Source organism: Stegostoma tigrinum, chromosome 33, assembly GCF_030684315.1.
Source record: "Stegostoma tigrinum isolate sSteTig4 chromosome 33, sSteTig4.hap1, whole genome shotgun sequence".
NCBI classification, from domain to species: Eukaryota; Metazoa; Chordata; class Chondrichthyes; order Orectolobiformes; family Stegostomatidae; genus Stegostoma; species Stegostoma tigrinum.
In genome coordinates this window covers 4983975-5001129 of record NC_081386.1, presented here as the reverse complement: position 1 = coordinate 5001129, position 17155 = coordinate 4983975, and the positions used below count along the sequence as shown (strand labels likewise).

Genomic DNA, 17155 nt, shown 5'->3' with positions numbered 1-17155 from the left:
CCAGCTCTTCCTCTGTTACATTGATGACTGTATCGGCGCTGCCTCTTGCTCCCCAGAGGAGCTCGAACAGTTCATCCACTTCACCAACACCTTCCACCCCAACCTTCAGTTCATCTGGGCCATTTCCAGCACATCCCTCACCTTCCTGGACCTCCTGTCTCCATCTCAGGCAGCCAGCTTGTAACTGATGTCCATTTCAAGCCCACTGACTCCCACAGCTACCTAGAATACACCCCCTCCCACCCACCCACCCATCCTCCTGCAAAAATTCCATCCCCTATTACCAATTCCTCTGCCTCTGCCACATCTGCTCCCACGATGAGGCATTCCACTCCCGCACATCTCAGATGTCCAAGTTCTTCAAGGATCGCAACTTCCCCCCACAGTGGTCGAGAACGCCCTTGACCGCGTCTCCCACATTTCCTGCAACACGTCCCTCACACTCCGCCCCTGCCACGATTGCCCAAAGAGGATCCCCCTCGTTCTCACATACCACCCCACCAACCTCCGGATACAACGCATCATCCTCCGACACTTCTGCCATCTACAATCTGACCCCACCACCCAAGACATTTTTCCATCCCCAACCTTGTCTTCTTTTTGGAGAGACCACTCTCTCCATGACTCCCTTGTTCGCTCCACACTGCCCTCCAACCCCACCACACCCGGCACCTTCCCCTGCAACAGCAGGAAGTGCTACACTTGTCCCCACACCTCCTCCCTCACCCCTATCCCAGGCCCCAAGATGACTTTCCATATTAATCAGATGTTCACCTGCACATCTGCCAATGTGGTATACTGTATCCATTGTACCCGGTGTGGCTTCCTCTACATTGGGAAAACCAAGCGGAGGCTTGGGGACTGCTTTGCAGAACACCTCCGCTCGGTTCGCAATAAACAACTGCACCTCCCAGCCATTTCAACTCCCCCTCCCATTCTTAAGATGACATGTCCATCATGGGCCTCCTGCAGTGCCACAATGATGCCGCCCGAAGTTTGCAGGAACAGCAGCTCATATTCCGCTTGGGAACCCTGCAGCCCAGTGGTATCAATGTGGGCTTCACAAGCTTCAAAATCTCCCCTTCCCCCACCGCATCCCAAAACCAGCCCAGCCTGCCTCTGCTTCCTTAGTCTGTTCTCCCTCTCACCCATCCTCAGAAAATAAATGTCTTCACACTTTATTATCTACTTAATAAGGAATCAATTTGAGCTGATTTTGAAGCCCAGCTGCTCTTTCAATGGAGGCCTTGTTAAAAGCCCTGATTAAAGCTAGGGCCTACATAATTTAAATTTGTATATTTCAGTTAAATACAAACTAGGAACAAAGTTAAATTTCCTCAGAAAATAAATGTCTTTCTGACCCATCCAGTGTATGCATTCAGTCCTAATAATTAAGGAAGGATGCAGATGCTTGCTAGATTGATACATAAAATGTGCAAGTTGCCTTCTGAGGAAAGTGGGTAGACTGGGTTTGTTTTCAGTGGAATTTAGAATGAGGGTTAATTGATTTGTAATATTTAAGACCATGAATGATCTTAATCTGCTGATAGAAAGGATGTTTTCCCTTTGAGGGATCCAAATGTAAAGGGCACTGTTTACAAATTAGGGATTGTCCTTTCAGGATTATGTGACTTTGGAACTCTGCCATTGAAGGCAGTTTCTTTCTGGGAGGGGACTGAAAGATTACTGGCGTTAAATGGAGTTTAAAACAAACAGGCCAACAATGATCCGATTGAATGGCAGAGCAGGCTTGAGGGGCTCTGCTGTGTGCAACTGTCAGAATTTTGGAAGACCTGCATCTCCGATCAAATGCATTTTCTGTCCCACATTTGCTGCTGGGAGGCTGATTAGTTTAATCATCAGTGCAAGTGCAGGATGAAAAACAGCCTGTGATTGGAAGAATATGTGGCAGGTGAGTGGGAACAGTGACTGAAACTGCCTGGACCAAGTGAAGGAGGAAATCCTGAGACTGGGATTGGGGATGGCACGATGTGAGGCATCAAGGCCACCAGTCCAGAGACTTGAGGGTTTGAGGGGGTTGCAGGCTGGTGAAGGGAATCTGTAATGAGGAAGGCATCTGCAACAGTAGGGGGGTGAGGGTCTGCAATGGGGAGAGAGCAGATTTAAACCCCTCAACAAAGGAATGTGCAGCTAACTGGGAAACAGCAAAACTGAAATAACTGAGGTAATTAATTCCTTGCTGATGAACATGGAGTCTCTTTCTTAAAATTGTAGAAGTTCAGGGGCCACTAGTGTCAGAAAATTTGGAGGTGACTATTCTGTTGGATAATTTAATCTGAAAAGTTTGATTTTCATAAGGATTTGCATTTTGTCACATCTCATAACATCTTAGATGCTTGGAATTTTTTTAAGGTATCTAAGGTAACTGTATCAGATACAAGCAGGCAGCCATTTAGCTGTGACCGCACTAGTCTACAGGCAGTGTGTAGGGGTAATGGCCTTTTGTGTGTGGAAGTGTCTGTTACCTTTTTTAAAACAAATGTTTGTTGCTAACTTGTGCTAGTTCAAAGACAGGGCATTAATGTTTTACATGCGTGTTACAGCTTTCAATTTAATGGAGCGATTGATAGTGGAATTTTGGGCAGGGGCTGGTAGCAGGAACTGCACAAAAGCTGAAGCCAGAATGTAAGATTTCCATTCAACAACTTTCATGGTGCTATGAGGTTTAATTGTTCTGTGCTGTTGAAGTTTAAAGTAACAGCAATTCTTTTTGTTTCTTCACAGCTACTCACGTGGAGCACCCTAACTGTCCCCCTAAACCTCACTATGTGAGAGGCTTTAACCATCCCTGTGGATGTTTCTGTGCTCCCATTGCAGGGTAAGAGCTCTTTCAATCTATCTCTATCTTTTACAGTTGACTATTGCACAGAGTTAGTTATAGCTGTCTTTCACCTGTATCAGAAGCTTATGAGTTCACATCCCACCCATGGGCTTGGCTATGTAACTCTAGGCTCCAGTGCAGTAAGGGGGTACTGCACTGTCAGATGTGCCATAATTCAGGTGAGACATTAAACTGAAGTTTGACTCCTGTCTTGGATGTGAAAGATTCCAAGGCAGTATTTTCAAGGAAAACTGGTGAGTTGTCTCTGTTGCCCTGGCCAATATTTATCCTTCAATTAACATCAGTAAAAGTAGATGATCTTTGTTTCACATTGCTCCCATATGAAGCTGGTTCAAACAGATTGCAAATAATCATCAATCATTCAGCAAAATGAATGTTATCAGTGTATGGAGCAGGTGTTTTGATCTGCCAACATATATTTGGGATCATTAGATTTTTTTTATATCAGTATCTTTCCAGATGGACTCAGAAAAAATATTGATGCAACACGTGAATAAGACAGGATTACCTTGCTTGACTTGAGATTTGATGTAAAAAGCTTTGATTCCTACGTAAGGAGTGAAAATGCGCTGTGGATTACTTGGATCCAATTTCAGAATCTCTCCCCAAATTGCATTTTAGAGAGCACATCTCTCCTGTAAGGTTGCAGTTTTCTGTGAAAGGCCTTCATCTCAGTCAGGCTAATGAGTCGGATGCCCAACTTGCATGGGCAATCCCCAAGGAAACCTTTTGGACTGGGTACAGCACAACAGGGACCAGGGTGGATCACCAATATCAGAGCACACTTAACTCATTTGGCAGTGACCTTGGACAAACGTTTTTAGTCCCCTTTCAGCAGGGAAATGAGATACTACTTTCTAATTTTCTCCCTTTGGTCCCTATTTTTGTAAATGAGGATGATGCCTTTGCTCATGCACACCTTTGCCTATTTTTCCACTTCCATTAAGAGTCTGGATGTGGCAGCCAGGCTGTACAGCAGTATTAACGATGCAGGTGAAATCAATACACAATGACTTTTTTGTTTGACACTTGTACAAATAATTTAGATGAGAACATAAAAGACATGAGAAATGTGAAAAAAAGTTATCTTAGATTGCAAAGAGATCCTGTTCAATTGTCTGAAGAGTGGCAGATGGAGTTATAGAATATCATAGAATTCCTGCAGTGTGAAAACAGGCCCTTCGGCTCAACAAGTCCACACCAACCCTCAGAGCATCCCACAAAGCGCCACTAATCTAAACATCCCTGAACACTACAGGCAATTTAGCATGGCCAATCCACCCAGCCTGCTCATCTTTGGAAGGAAACCGGAGCACCCGAAGGAAATCCTTGCAGACACGGGAAGAACGTGCAAATTCCACACAGGCAGTTGCCTGAGAGTGAAATCGAACCTGGGTCCCTGGTGCTGTGAGGCAGCTGAGCGACTGTGCTGCCCACAAATTAATTTGGATAAATGTGAAGTATTGCATTTTGGTAAAACAAACAAGGGCAGGACTTCTACAATTAGAAGTAGGGCTTTGGATAGTGTTGTAGAACAGGACCTAAGGGTCCATTTATATAATCCTTTGAAGTTTGTAACATGTGCAGATAGTATGCTTAAGAAGGTGTTTAACACGCTTGCCTTCATTGCTCATTCCTCTGAGTAAAGGAGTTGAAATGTTATGTTGAGGTTGTAAAAAGTGTTGGGGAGACCTCATCTGGAGCACTGTATCCAGTTCTGGTCACCTTGTCGTAGGACAATTTATTATTAACCTAGAGAGCGTTCAGAAGAAATTCGCCAGGAATGGAGGGTTTTTAGTTATGGGCAGAGGCTGGATAGGCTAGGACATTCCTTCACTGAAGCAGAGGAGGTTGAGGGGTGAACCTACAGTTTTATAAAATCACGAGGGTTATAGATAAGGTGAATGGCAGGTGCCTTTTTCCTAGGGTTGGGGATTTCAAGACGAGGGGACATAATAAGGTACGAGAAGAAAGATGTTAAAGACCTGGAAGCAGTTTTTTTTTAAAAGTGTTCGAGTGTGGAATGAAATTTCAGAGGAAGTGGTGGATGTGGGTACAGTTACAACATTTAAAAGACATTTGGATAAGTAAGTGAATAGGAAATGTTGGAGGGATGTAGGTGGGATTAGTTTAGTTTGGGAATATGGATACCATAGACTGGTTGGACCAAAGGGCTGTTTCTATGCTGTATGACTCTGGTCTGGCCACCATAGTATCAGGTGGGAGCAGCTGCAGTGTGACCCAATGTTTGCCCTGTAGAGCCAGAGCATTCAGTTAATAAACAGGAAGCAGGTGTTTTTGTATATTACATGGCCACTAGGAGGCAACTACCTCGCCACTCCCTTAACTTCAGCAGTGGTGAATTTATATCCCCAGGCCAGAGTAAAGAGAATTGCTTGATTTTTGACTAAATTTTTGCTGAAGTGCTGAATCCCAAACTGCAGAAACAGCAGGTCACCTGAGACCTGAATTAGTGTTGTTCTCACATGATGCAATGTGGTGTGTACAGTTTATGCTTATGGCACTCGTCGAATGAAACCAAGATCTGTTTAAATCAATGTTACTGCTTCTATCACCATTGTTTACATATGTTCCACTGCACACAAATAATGGAATTAGAAATTGTTCATAAATTGACATTTTGTGTATACGCATTGATTTTCCATCTGGTACGGGTTTTCATCATCAGTGTGTGAACTCCATTTTGTTATGTGTTAGCCTTTTTTGTGATTTGTTATCAGATGATTGCAGATTCTTGCTAAAATCAAATAAGTCATAATGTGATTAAATTTCTATCTTGTGAATTTACCAACCATAGCAAGATTTTTATCTAGCATTCTACCAACAGGCACATTTGAGGAATTGGGATTTCTGCTAGGTTTGTTTTGACTAGAGATGTCTCATTCCCCCAGATGCTGGCAGTAACACTTGTTCCCCATCAGTCTCACTCCCACACAGCCACGAGAGATTTTCAAAGTTGCTGCTGTGGTCTTCCCTCACTTTGTTCTCAGCCTGCCACAGTTACTACACCATCTTGCCACCACGCATGAGAATTGCATTCTGCCATGCTTACAAGACTGCAACAGACAAAATGTCATTGAGATTATGTAGGAGTTTTCTGGTTGTGGGAAATGCAGAACTTTGGATCACTGCTGTTATTGATTAACTGATCCTAGCCATTTTGCTGTTCATGCAAAATAATAGATATTTTACGGTAGGTTGGCCTAGTTATTGCCAACCTAAAGTTAGTTGAAGCAGCTCCAAATCTGTCGTGAATGCAATCAATTAGATCCAAGTAAACAATTATCTTAATTCCTGTTCTTGAGAAGCATTTGCCATATGTCAAACCAATTTGGAACAGGATGACTTTTCACTCTGTAAAATTGTTGTTTGGATATTTGTAAATTATCAGAATCAGATATTGAAAATGTATTCCTTATCATTTGTACACTTGAAGGTTAACCCCTAGTACTGTCAATTCATTCAACTTGAGTGAAGATCATAGGGCAGATAAAAATTTTGTAATTAACGTACTTAGCGGGAGCAAAGTCATGTGTAAGGTAAGTTGCTGGGTGCCAGCAAGTGTATTCAGATTAAATTTGTGTGTTTCATTTTCAGAGAGCCACTGAAGACTCATGTGACTATGTTCTTTCAAACTGACCTTGGTGGATATCTCCCACAATCAGTGTTGGAGTCTTTCTTTCCGTCTAGTATGGTTGAGTTTTACAACAATCTGGCAAAAGCTGTGAAGATTTTTAAAGCTTGATGAATCTCCCTCTACTTATTTCCATCTACCTTTGCCCAGAAACCTCCGGTTTAGTTTTATTGCACTGAATGTTGTCATTTAATTTATGATTTGAATGTATTTTGGACTCTCTTGTTTCTGCTTTTTAAAAATGTAAACATTTCTACGGTTATCTTATGGGGGGGGGGAACAAAACAGATCAGTGAAAAGCAAATGAAGTAATTTCAAGCTGTACAGTGAAGGTGTAAAGAAGGAGTGTGCTTGTATATATTGGCATTGAAAATATTGTTAAACGAAAATGGTCTCTTCAAAATAGAAGCATTCAATTATTTTTCATTATTTGGGCATCCAGTAGAAAATTTCTTCATGTACTGAGTTTGAGTCTGAAACTAAAGTTAATAATCTGGCCAACAAAGAATAATGCAGATATATTATTCAAATTGTTTAAAGCACAAATGAATTTTCAGCAAATGATGCCCCTAATCTAAGTGAGGTGATTGTGCCAAATTGTAAAATGAGGGATGATTTAGAGCAAAGTATCACTGCCATTGGAGTACAGCATGTTCTTCAAAATGTTCTGCCATTATAAAAACATTTTTTAAAGTTTGACTTTCAAAGTTTCAATGCAAGCAGTATCTTCTTCCTAAAGCTCCGTAACAGGCATAACTGGTATTGAAAGAGAGTTGGGCAAAACAGTTTCAAATACTAGCTTCAAAAGGTAATAGTACTGCACTCCTGTTCCAAACCTTGCTGAGTGAACGCGGTGGCAGATGTCCAAAATTGGTGTTCTTCAGGAAGGCTTCAGAAAAGGCCAATGCTGTAAGGAACACATTCATCTCTTCAAGCAACATGCTTTCCAGTAATTTGCTACCTTGCATGTAAATGGTAAAAATAATATTGTTATTTGTGGAAACATGTTCCCTGCAAGATAATCTCCACTTGACCAAATGTTTTAAAAGTTTTGCATCTCTCCAAGTGATAAATCCTGGTGTTGTATATATTTATTTTAATTGTTTGTTTGCTTTAAAGTTAATAAACCCCGTCCTTTAAACTGCTAGTGTTCCCTAAGGGATGGGGAATCTGTTTGTGACACATTCCAAGTATACAGAACTTGGTTGAATTTTGGTTCAACCTTTTATTGAAGAAAGGAACTTTAAACTCTGGTGCAAGTTAAGTTTTAAAATGGGCATTAGTTCTGTGTACACAGTTAAGCCAAATGATATGATGCTTGCACAGCTCATTGTTAACAACATACTGTATGTTTATGTAAAACCACTTATTGACAGTTTTTTTGGGGTCTGAGGCATTTTAGTATATAATTGTGATTTGAAATTGGACTTTGTTTTTACTCGCACTTTTTAAATGGGTTATGATGTTAGGTTTTGTATTATTGGTAAATTGCTTATTTATTTGAAAGAATCTCTTTTCCTAGCTTCACAAATTGAAGAAACTGTTGTCCCTGTTACTGTTGTGCTTGGCAATTCATGCTGGAAAGATGCATTAAAAAATCCCTCCTCAATGCTTTCAACCTGACTGCTGATTGCAACCGTTGAGCATTCTGTTGGTATTTAGTGTCCGTTTTGGACACCGTGTGAAAAGTCTTCAAATGCGTTTTTGGTGTTTACTGTGCAATTTGAAATGTACAGAGTATTGGAAGGAAGGAATTAATTGAACTCATGTTAACTCGAGGTGCTTCTTCAGCGTGACAGGAATTATGTAATGGTAAGCTGTATTTATTGCTTGATCTGAAATCCTGCCTTCTTACAGTGGTATCCTTACTACAACAAACATTGTAAATTTTGAGATTTTAAAGGTTCAAATAATTTTTTAAAAAACCAATGCCAAAAGTCTAAAAAATGATTTTACTTAAGAAAATTAAAACCACTTTCCAATGAACTTTTGGCCTTTTGTCTTTGGTATGGAGGATGAGAATAAAGATCCAGGCATGTGAAGCGAAGTGGGAATAAATCAAAGGGAGGAATTTTAGGCTAATGTAACTATTTCAAAAGAAGTAATGGAGAAGATAATGAGTCTGAAAATAGACATGTCCCCACCCCGGTCCGTTTAATTGAGGTCAGTAAGAAAGTTGATGTTCTGGTTATGATCTTCCTTGTCTTCCGACCCGCCTGCCCCACCACTACCACACTCCCACCTGCACCCCCACCCCCAATCTCATAAACATGATTGAATTGCTCAAAAATGTACTTATTTATCCAGAAGCTATGGATTTCACTGGCAAGGCCATAGTTGTCCTTCAGTCTAATGAACCTCTGACCACTTAATATTTAGTCTCAAAGGGATTCCAGGCTTTTGATCCTCAGCTTCTGAGGTGGAAACGAATGTAGTAGTCAGACAGTGGAGTAGAGTTTTTTGTAATTTTTTGGACATTTAATAGTTTCACAAAAAATCTTAACTACAATTCAATGACCTATTATGTTTAACTGATTTGGAAGGGCTAGCATAACGTAACCAGCAGCAGTGCCTTCCTCCTCTCTTCCTCCTCTACCTTTCACGAGAGATGAATCAAATGAACTTCCATCTAAGTTTGATACTTAGTTTAACTGCGAATAAAAAGTTGCAAAGGGACTTTTGACACATGAAGCTCAGAGTTTGCAGCTAAGAAAATGTTCTCTAACAGTGAGAAATTTGGAACTGGGATTTTTGTCCGAGTTCGAAGGTTATGGGTTTGAGTCTTAACAGCAGGACTTGCTGCCTGAAAGAAGGCAACAGATGCAGGCAGGCCACACACGTTACCAATCCAGCTAAATGGGACAGTTAGTGATCGGCCAGTGTTTTCGTCCCCCATACAACATAGGAAAAGTGAAACAAGAAAGCAAGAGGGAGATACTGCAAACTAGAGTACACAGATTTGTGTTCAAGTTAAGAACTAACTGAAATCTAGATGTTCATAAATTAACTTGAACTAATTGATTATTGACCTACATCTTTAAAGGAGTGAAAACCTTGGTACGACTTGATCGAGCTGAGATTAGACCTTCCAGCCTCTAGGGTGCTGTGTCTTTTTACCAGGTACTGCACCATAGGAATATAGATCTTGGTGGGGGTGTAGTACAGACTCCTCAGAATGATCAGCTGAAAATTAAATCATATGGGTAAATTGAAAATTGTGGCTTGTATCATCAATGTGGAAGACTGTGAGAATCCAACTGAAGTATTTCAAAAGAATAGAGAATTTGATGATAAGGTAGTTAGCAACTATTTTCTTGTGGGGAGTGGGAGCGGAGAAGGAAATGTTCATAAGACCTAGGATGAGAAGTAGGCCATTCAGCCCTTTGAGAGTATTCCACTAGCTAGAGGATGGTGACCTGATAATCTTCAACTTGTCTTTTTGTATGACCCTTGATTTATTTACTAACCAACAATCTGTGTAATTCAACCTTGAGTGTGTAATGACTAACAGCAACGGATTCACAACACTCTGACGGAATTCCTTCTCCATCTTAAATGTGTGTTCCCTTACTCTGAGATTATGCACCCTGGCCCTAGACTGTCTTGCAAGGCAACCTTTCCATATCTGCCCTGTCAAGTTCCTGAGAAATCTACAATGGTTCTGATGTCAAAACCAGAGCTGGGTCATTCAATGGTGATATCGCACCGAAGAGCAGTGTAAAGCTAGAATATTCTCTCAAGACATTTGAGATTAAGTCAATGGAAAGTTTCAGATTTGAGATAAATGTTTCTTAAACCTTAAAGGTTCCAGAATCAACAGCGATAAATGGAGATTATATGTAATAGATTGTCTTATTAAACACCACAACAGACCATGTATTTGAATAATGCCACACTTATTGCTGTTTCATCACATACAGGATAGAATTTTATTTTGGGTGGAGAAAAGAGAGACGCGATCACAGCCCTATGAAATACCTTGCCTGTTTAATGCATGTATTTTGCCTCTTGTAGACATCCTCAAACAATAGCAAAACTTCAACCTTTTGAAGTGATGGAGGCATTTTCTAGATTCTCAAGCTACCTTTTTTGAGTTTTTTGTCTAGGGACCATAGTCTTAGAACTTGTTTTCTACCATTCATGTCTATACAAAAAAGTATTCTCAGCCACCAAACTAATTTTCTGAGAAGTACCTGTTAACTGGGTTCTGTTGCCTAACATTCACAAAATCAAAAAGCAGAGAGCTGCAAAAATGGCAAGTGTTTGTGTTTGACATGAGTAAGTCAGGGATAGCATAGGGAACTTGTGTGTGGAGCCTGAGGAGGTAGGGGAAGCCCTAAATGAGTTTTTTGCTTCTGTCTTTACGAAAGAAACCAACTTTGTAGTGAATGAAACCTTTGAAGAGCAGGTGTGCATGCTGGAATGGATAGAGATAGACGAAGCTGATGTGCTGAAAATTTTGTCGAACATTAAGATTGACAAGTCGCCAGGCCCGGATCAGATTTGTCCTCGGCTGCTTTGGGAAGCGAGAAATGCAATTGCTTCGCCACTTGCGAAGATCTTTGCATCCTCGCTCTCCACTGGAGTCGTACCTGAGGACTGGAGAGAGGCAAATGTAATTCCTCTCTTCAAGAAAGGAAATAGGGAAATCTCCAGCAATTATAGACCGGTAAGTCTCACGTCTGTCGTCTGCAAGGTGTTAGAAAGGATTCTGAGGGATAAGATTTATGACCATCTGGAAGAGCATGGCTTGATCAAATACAGTCAACATGGCTTTGTGAGGGGTAGGTCATGCCTTACAAACCTTATCGAGTTTGAGGATGTGACTAGAAAGGTTGATGAGGGTCAAGCTGTGGATGTGGTGTATATGGACTTCAGTAAGGCATTTGATAAGGTTCCCCATGGTAGGCTCATTCAGAAGGTCAGGAGGAATGGGATACAGGGGAACTTAGCTGCTTGGATACAGAATTGGCTGGCCAACAGAAGACAGCGAGTGGTAATAGAAGGAAAATATTCTGCCTGGAAGTCAGTGGTGAGTGGGGTTCCACAGGGCTCTGTCCTTGGGCCTCTACTGTTTGTAATTTTTATTAATGACTTTGACGAGGGAATTGAAGGATGGGTCAGCAAGTTTGCAGACGACACAAAGGTTGGAGGTGTCGTTGACAGTGTAGAGGGCTGTTGTAGGCTGCAGCGGGACATTGACAGGATGCAGAGATGGGCTGAGAGGTGGCAGATGGAGTTCAACCTGGATAAATGTGAGGTGATCCATTTTGGAAGGTCGAATTTGAAAGCTGAGTACAGGATTAAGGATAGGATTCTTGGCAGCGTGGAGGAACAGAGGGATCTTGGTGTGCAGATACATAGATCCCTTAAAATGGCCACCCAAGTGGACAGGGTTGTTAAGAAAGCATATGGTGTATTGGCTTTCATTAACAGGAGGATTGAGTTTAAGAGTCGTGAGATCTTGTTGCAGCTCTATAAAACGTTGGTTAGACCGCACTTGGAATACTGCGTCCAGTTCTGGGCGCCCTATTATAGGAAAGATGTGGATGCTTTGGAGAGGGTTCAGAGGAGGTTTACCAGGATGCTGCCTGGACTGGAGGGCTTATCTTATGAAGAGAGGTTGACTGAGCTCGGTCTCTTTTCATTGGAGAAAAGGAGGAGGAGAGGGGACCTAATTGAGGTATACAAGATAATGAGAGGCATAGATAGAGTTGATAGCCAGAGACTATTTCCCAGGGCAGAAATGGCTAGCACGAGGGGTCATAGTTTTAAGCTGGTTGGTGGAAAGTATAGAGGGGATGTCAGAGGCAGGTTCTTTACGCAGAGAGTTGTGAGAGCATGGAATGCGTTGCCAGCAGCAGTTGTGGAAGCAAGGTCATTGGGGTCATTTAAGAGACTGCTGGACATGTATATGGTCACAGAAATTTGAGGGTGCATACATGAGGATCAATGGTCGGCACAACATTGTGGGCTGAAGGGCCTGTTCTGTGCTGTACTGTTCTATGTTCTAAGTCTTGTTTCACTTGTGGCACTCTCACCTCCTAGGCTGATGATTCAAGTTCCACACCAGAGATTCAAGCACAAAGAATAGGCTGTCATCGTAGTGCCATCAATTGGATCAGGCGTTTAAACCACATACATCTTAGCACCGTTTGGAAGTAGTATAAGGAAGCCCTCCCTTGCCAACTTTTCTGCCCTGACTCAAACCTGAATCAGATTATTTGGTCATTATTGCAATGCTGTCTGTGAATTGGCTGCTATATTGTCTACATTTGAAAATACTTGATTGAAATGCTTTAGGGCATACAGAGATGAACAGTACAATTTTGTTTTGGTATTATTTCATTTCAGTGTTGCATTAAGGGTCGGGATTAAACCCAGACTGGAGGTTTTTTTTGTGATTGATACAAATTCAGATCAGAAATCAAAACATTGAATCCCTTTCAACAGGGTTATCTAGTCTGAATCTTAATACGTCAGATCTCTGATTAGTGAGGCACAAAAGCAATGTTCAGCAGATCAACCTGCATCTGTAAAGGACAGGTTAACATTTGAAGTTTTGTTTTAATTTGTTTTAAGTTTCTCCTGAAACAGTGATGTATTCCTCTTCAGAATTCCTACCCTATCTTAGCACTTCTATCATTTCTGTTTGTTTTTGCTCTAGCAATCCACTATTTCCATTTATTTTACCCTAACTAGGGGATTATTACATTAACCTGGAACAGGATGGAGAGTTTTGTTAAGCTGTAAAATTCCTCATGAATTATTTGTCTATCTTAGAGTTGGCTGCAACAGTCAGTTTTCACTCATTATATTGCTATTTACCTCCATTCAGAAATAAATTGAGCAGGCTAAATAACATTTGTACTCAGCTTGCATTTAATGCAGAAAAAATTCTCAAGGTGCTTCACAGGCATAAATTGGATTTTCAGTGAAAGGAGAATGTGTGGAAGGAAGTGAAAGTGGTAGGTTTTGAAGAAAGCATGTGGAACGGGAAGGGTGTAGGGGGGGCTGGGAAGGCAGGGTTAAGGATAGAGCAATGGGTCATGGGACTAAACAATTAAAAGCCCAGCTGTTATTGTGGGACAGTAACCAAAGGGGACAGGGGTTACACAAAGACAATGCTGCAGGAATGGAGAACTTTATGGCAAGAATTTAAAAAAAACAGAAACAAATGGCTGGAAAAAGCTCAGCAGGGCTGGCAGCATCCGTGAAGAGAAATCAGAGTTAGCATTTCAGATCTGGTGACCCTCAGAACAGAATGAAGAATATAGTACAAGCAGAAGTGTTTTGAAGTTTAGTTAATAGAGGGTGGAATTTGGCAGCAGTAAAAGTAGGCATTCTGTTTTGTAATAGAGATGAAAAATGGTCAGAAATTTTGCAGTTGAAGTTGCGCACTATGAAACAGTAGGCAAAATATTTATTGAATTTCTGCTTTTTTTGGATGTATTAACACTTTGTGAGCGCCTACGTTGTGTGCCTGCATTAATACGTTTATTTGGGAATTTGTTCATAAAGTTTTTGTGTTGTATGCATCAATAGTAATTGGGCACAAACTTAATTATGCAGGAGTGTAATGGGCTGAGGCAGCTGTCAGATTGACGTCTCGCCCAGCATATGCTAATAGATATGGGGAATAGTAAGTGTGTGCAAGAGCTAGGACCGGCCTGGATTTGTCACTATTTGACTCTGCTTGCTACAGACGGATAAAATGACTTAATAGAGATAACACCTTAATCTGTCCACAAGATGAGCCAGTTTAAAAGATTAACAATCGCAGTGGAAATTCTGCGGATATTAGTATGTAGTACACATTGTAGGTTAACTGCATTACAGGAAAGAGATGACACTACATTAAATTTATAAGGTCCTTTAGTTGATTATTAGGGGCTTTATTCAGCTTCTTGTGATGCTTTGGCTGTGCTAGAAATTGGACCCATCCTCCTGATTGTTGCTGAGCAGGGCCCATCGGGCAGGGACTTGATGACATTCCAAGCATCAAATCGGCTCAGACCTTGCAGGATGGTGGCATTTACTTGAAGTAGCTCATCTCCAGGCTGGATAATGTTGCTCTGATCAAGGGCTGCCCCTGTAAGGTGCAAGAAAACATATCAAAATTAGCTTTGCTAAATTCAAAACAAGCCTCTGAAAATGCAAGGTGAAACTACACGGATTTAACAGTATGCTTTACAAACAATGTTAAAGACACCCAGGTATAGCTGTATGCAATAGATTCACCAAGTTCCTGACCTCATTTATAACTATGGGAGTGAGCCATTGAATTTTCAGGTATTACTTCCATCCACTACTCGCCCAAGGGACAGCTGGGGAAGCCACAGAGGAAAAACAATGAACAAAACTTCTGGACAATGCATCTGAAATGGTGAGACGTAGAATGATCTAGGTAAATAAGCTGATCTCATACCCTCACTTTCACTTGCAAAAATGTTAGTGTACAATTAATTCACTGGATGAGGTAGCTCTACATCTATTCCCATCCTTAATAATGGGGGATCCCAGCTCATTAGCTTGAAAGATCACACAACAACAATCCTCAACCAGAACTGGTAAGCGCACTTTCTATCTCTGCCTCCTCCAGGGGGTCCCCAGCATTACAGGTGCCAGGCTTCAGCCACGTAAAGCAAAAAAAATGCAGAGCTGTGAGCCTTGATGACACTGGTAGATATGAACCAGAACCTGCTGTATCCCTAGCCAAGTACAACTACAACACCAGCATCTGCCTAACGATGTGAAAAAATTGTAGACTTGCTCGCTGACCTGGTGTGTCTGTTTGCAGGTGTTTCATCACCCTGTTAAGTAACATCATCAGTGCAGTTCCAGCGAAGCGTTGATGTTATGTCCAACTTGTTATTTATATGCCTCGGTTTGTTGGGCTGCTTTGTATTACTTGGATTCTCCAGCATCTGTAGTTCCCATTATCTCTGATCACAATTTTAACCTCACTGCGAAGCATCTTCCAGGATGCCTAACCTGAAGAAGTTACCCTCCACCCTCCGGACAAACCTCCAGGGGATCTCTCTCCCACTGCAACCTCCCTGGACTGACCTATCCCCTCCCTACCTCCCCACCCATACTCTCCTCTGGACCTATCTTCTCCTCTATCTACCTTTGTTCTGCCTCCCCCCTCTCTCCCTATTTATTTCAGAACCCTCTCCCCATCCCCCTCTCTGATGAAGGGTCTAGGCCTGAAATGTCAGCTTTTGTGCTCCTGAGATGCTACTTGGCCTGCTGTGTTCATCCAGCTTCACACTTTGTTATCCTGGTATTACTCCCTGTTCTGTTTGTCAGTGGTTTGTATATCGGGGTCTAATTCAATGTGTTTGTTGATGGAGTCCTGGTTGGAATGCCAGGACTCCAGGAATTCCCTGGCACGTCTCTGTTCCGCTTGTGCTATTATGGATGTGTTGTCCCAGTTGCATTTGTGTCTTTCTTTGTCCGTGTGTATTGAGACCAGTGAGACTTGGTGGTGTTTGTATATTCTTATTGTCAGCTATCGTCCTCAAACACAGCTAGGAATGGGCGGTAAATGCTGGTCCAGCCAGCAGTGCACACATCCCACGAGTAAATAAGAATAAAAAGCATTCCTCAGAAAATTGATACAATCCACAATTTCCACCCTTATTACCATTTACTAGCGGAAGTTTCTTCCACCATTTGTAGCTTAAAGAAATTGTCCTGTAATTTCCATAGCTTTACAACAAATCTTCTACTTACATTATCTCGTAGGCAATGCAACTTCTAACTGTAAGTTTACCTCATTACCAGCCTGGCAGGAGGCAGGCACATGATACAACCATAATGGAGTTGGTGATTAATCACAGTGATCAATTTTTTATCACTTAGTCAACAACAGATACAGACCAAAGGAAACTCCACAGACATGAGAACTTTGGGCATGTGTTTCTTTGGGTGTAAATATGAGCAGAATCTGGGGGCAATGGCTCCTGTTGCAGACATGAGAGCCAAATATCTTGGAAAATAGTTTCCAGGCCAGGTCAATGTGTACCATTACCAATTTCTAGTTCATGCGTTGAAAATCAATTGTTCCTCCCAAACATGCAACACTCAACACACATCATTTCTCAACTTACTCCCATACACTTGCAAAAGCCACACTTTAGCCAGCTGACCTGCTTTGCTTACCTTTAAAGATCCGGTTGATAATCAATGGCTTGTCACCGTTGATAGAGCCCTTCCCGCCTTCTAGACTGAAGCCCAAACCTCCTGCATTTTTTTCAAGTTCCACAGTAAAAGTGTTCACTTTACCGTCTGCTGCTGGAATTAACACAGGTGACCTGGTCAGTTAGGCAGCCAAACAATTCTTAGCCAGCCCAGTTGAAGTTAGCTTCAATCATGTACAAGGCAGCAAGGGAGTATACCAGCTCCCCAGCATTCCAAAAGGACAGGCAAGGCCAACTGCTCCATCAAGCCTGTCATGTAACTAAAAGGCATTGCACTGCTTGAGAAACTATTCAACAAGACAACTATAGCCACATTCAAGGGCCATGCTTTTAAAAGTGTTTTGCAATATGACCCCATTTTAATGCTTGGATGTTAACATGACATTAGATGCTAACAAAGAAAAGAATAAAGCAGCATAGCTACATTCAATA

At 41.6% G+C, this 17155-nt stretch overlaps 2 protein-coding genes across 2 annotated transcripts in view; one reads left to right on the top strand and one right to left on the bottom strand.

Annotated features, from left to right (window-relative positions):
• The window catches only part of stard5 (StAR-related lipid transfer (START) domain containing 5), a 36500-nt gene extending 28364 nt beyond the window's left edge, over window positions 1–8136 (top strand). The window contains exons 5-6 of the mRNA XM_059639187.1: window positions 2746–2839; window positions 6482–8136. Of these exons, the coding sequence (XP_059495170.1) occupies window positions 2746–2839; window positions 6482–6629 (242 nt within the window). The 3' untranslated portion in view covers window positions 6630–8136. The remainder of the gene's footprint in view (window positions 1–2745; window positions 2840–6481) is intronic.
• A 4256-nt stretch (window positions 8137–12392) lies between these two features.
• The window catches only part of il16 (interleukin 16), a 121687-nt gene continuing 116924 nt past the window's right edge, over window positions 12393–17155 (bottom strand). The window contains exons 22-23 of the mRNA XM_048562817.2: window positions 16686–16817; window positions 12393–14610 (exon numbers count right to left, since the gene is read on the bottom strand). Coding sequence (XP_048418774.1) covers window positions 14414–14610; window positions 16686–16817 — 329 coding nt within the window. The 3' untranslated portion in view covers window positions 12393–14413. The remainder of the gene's footprint in view (window positions 14611–16685; window positions 16818–17155) is intronic.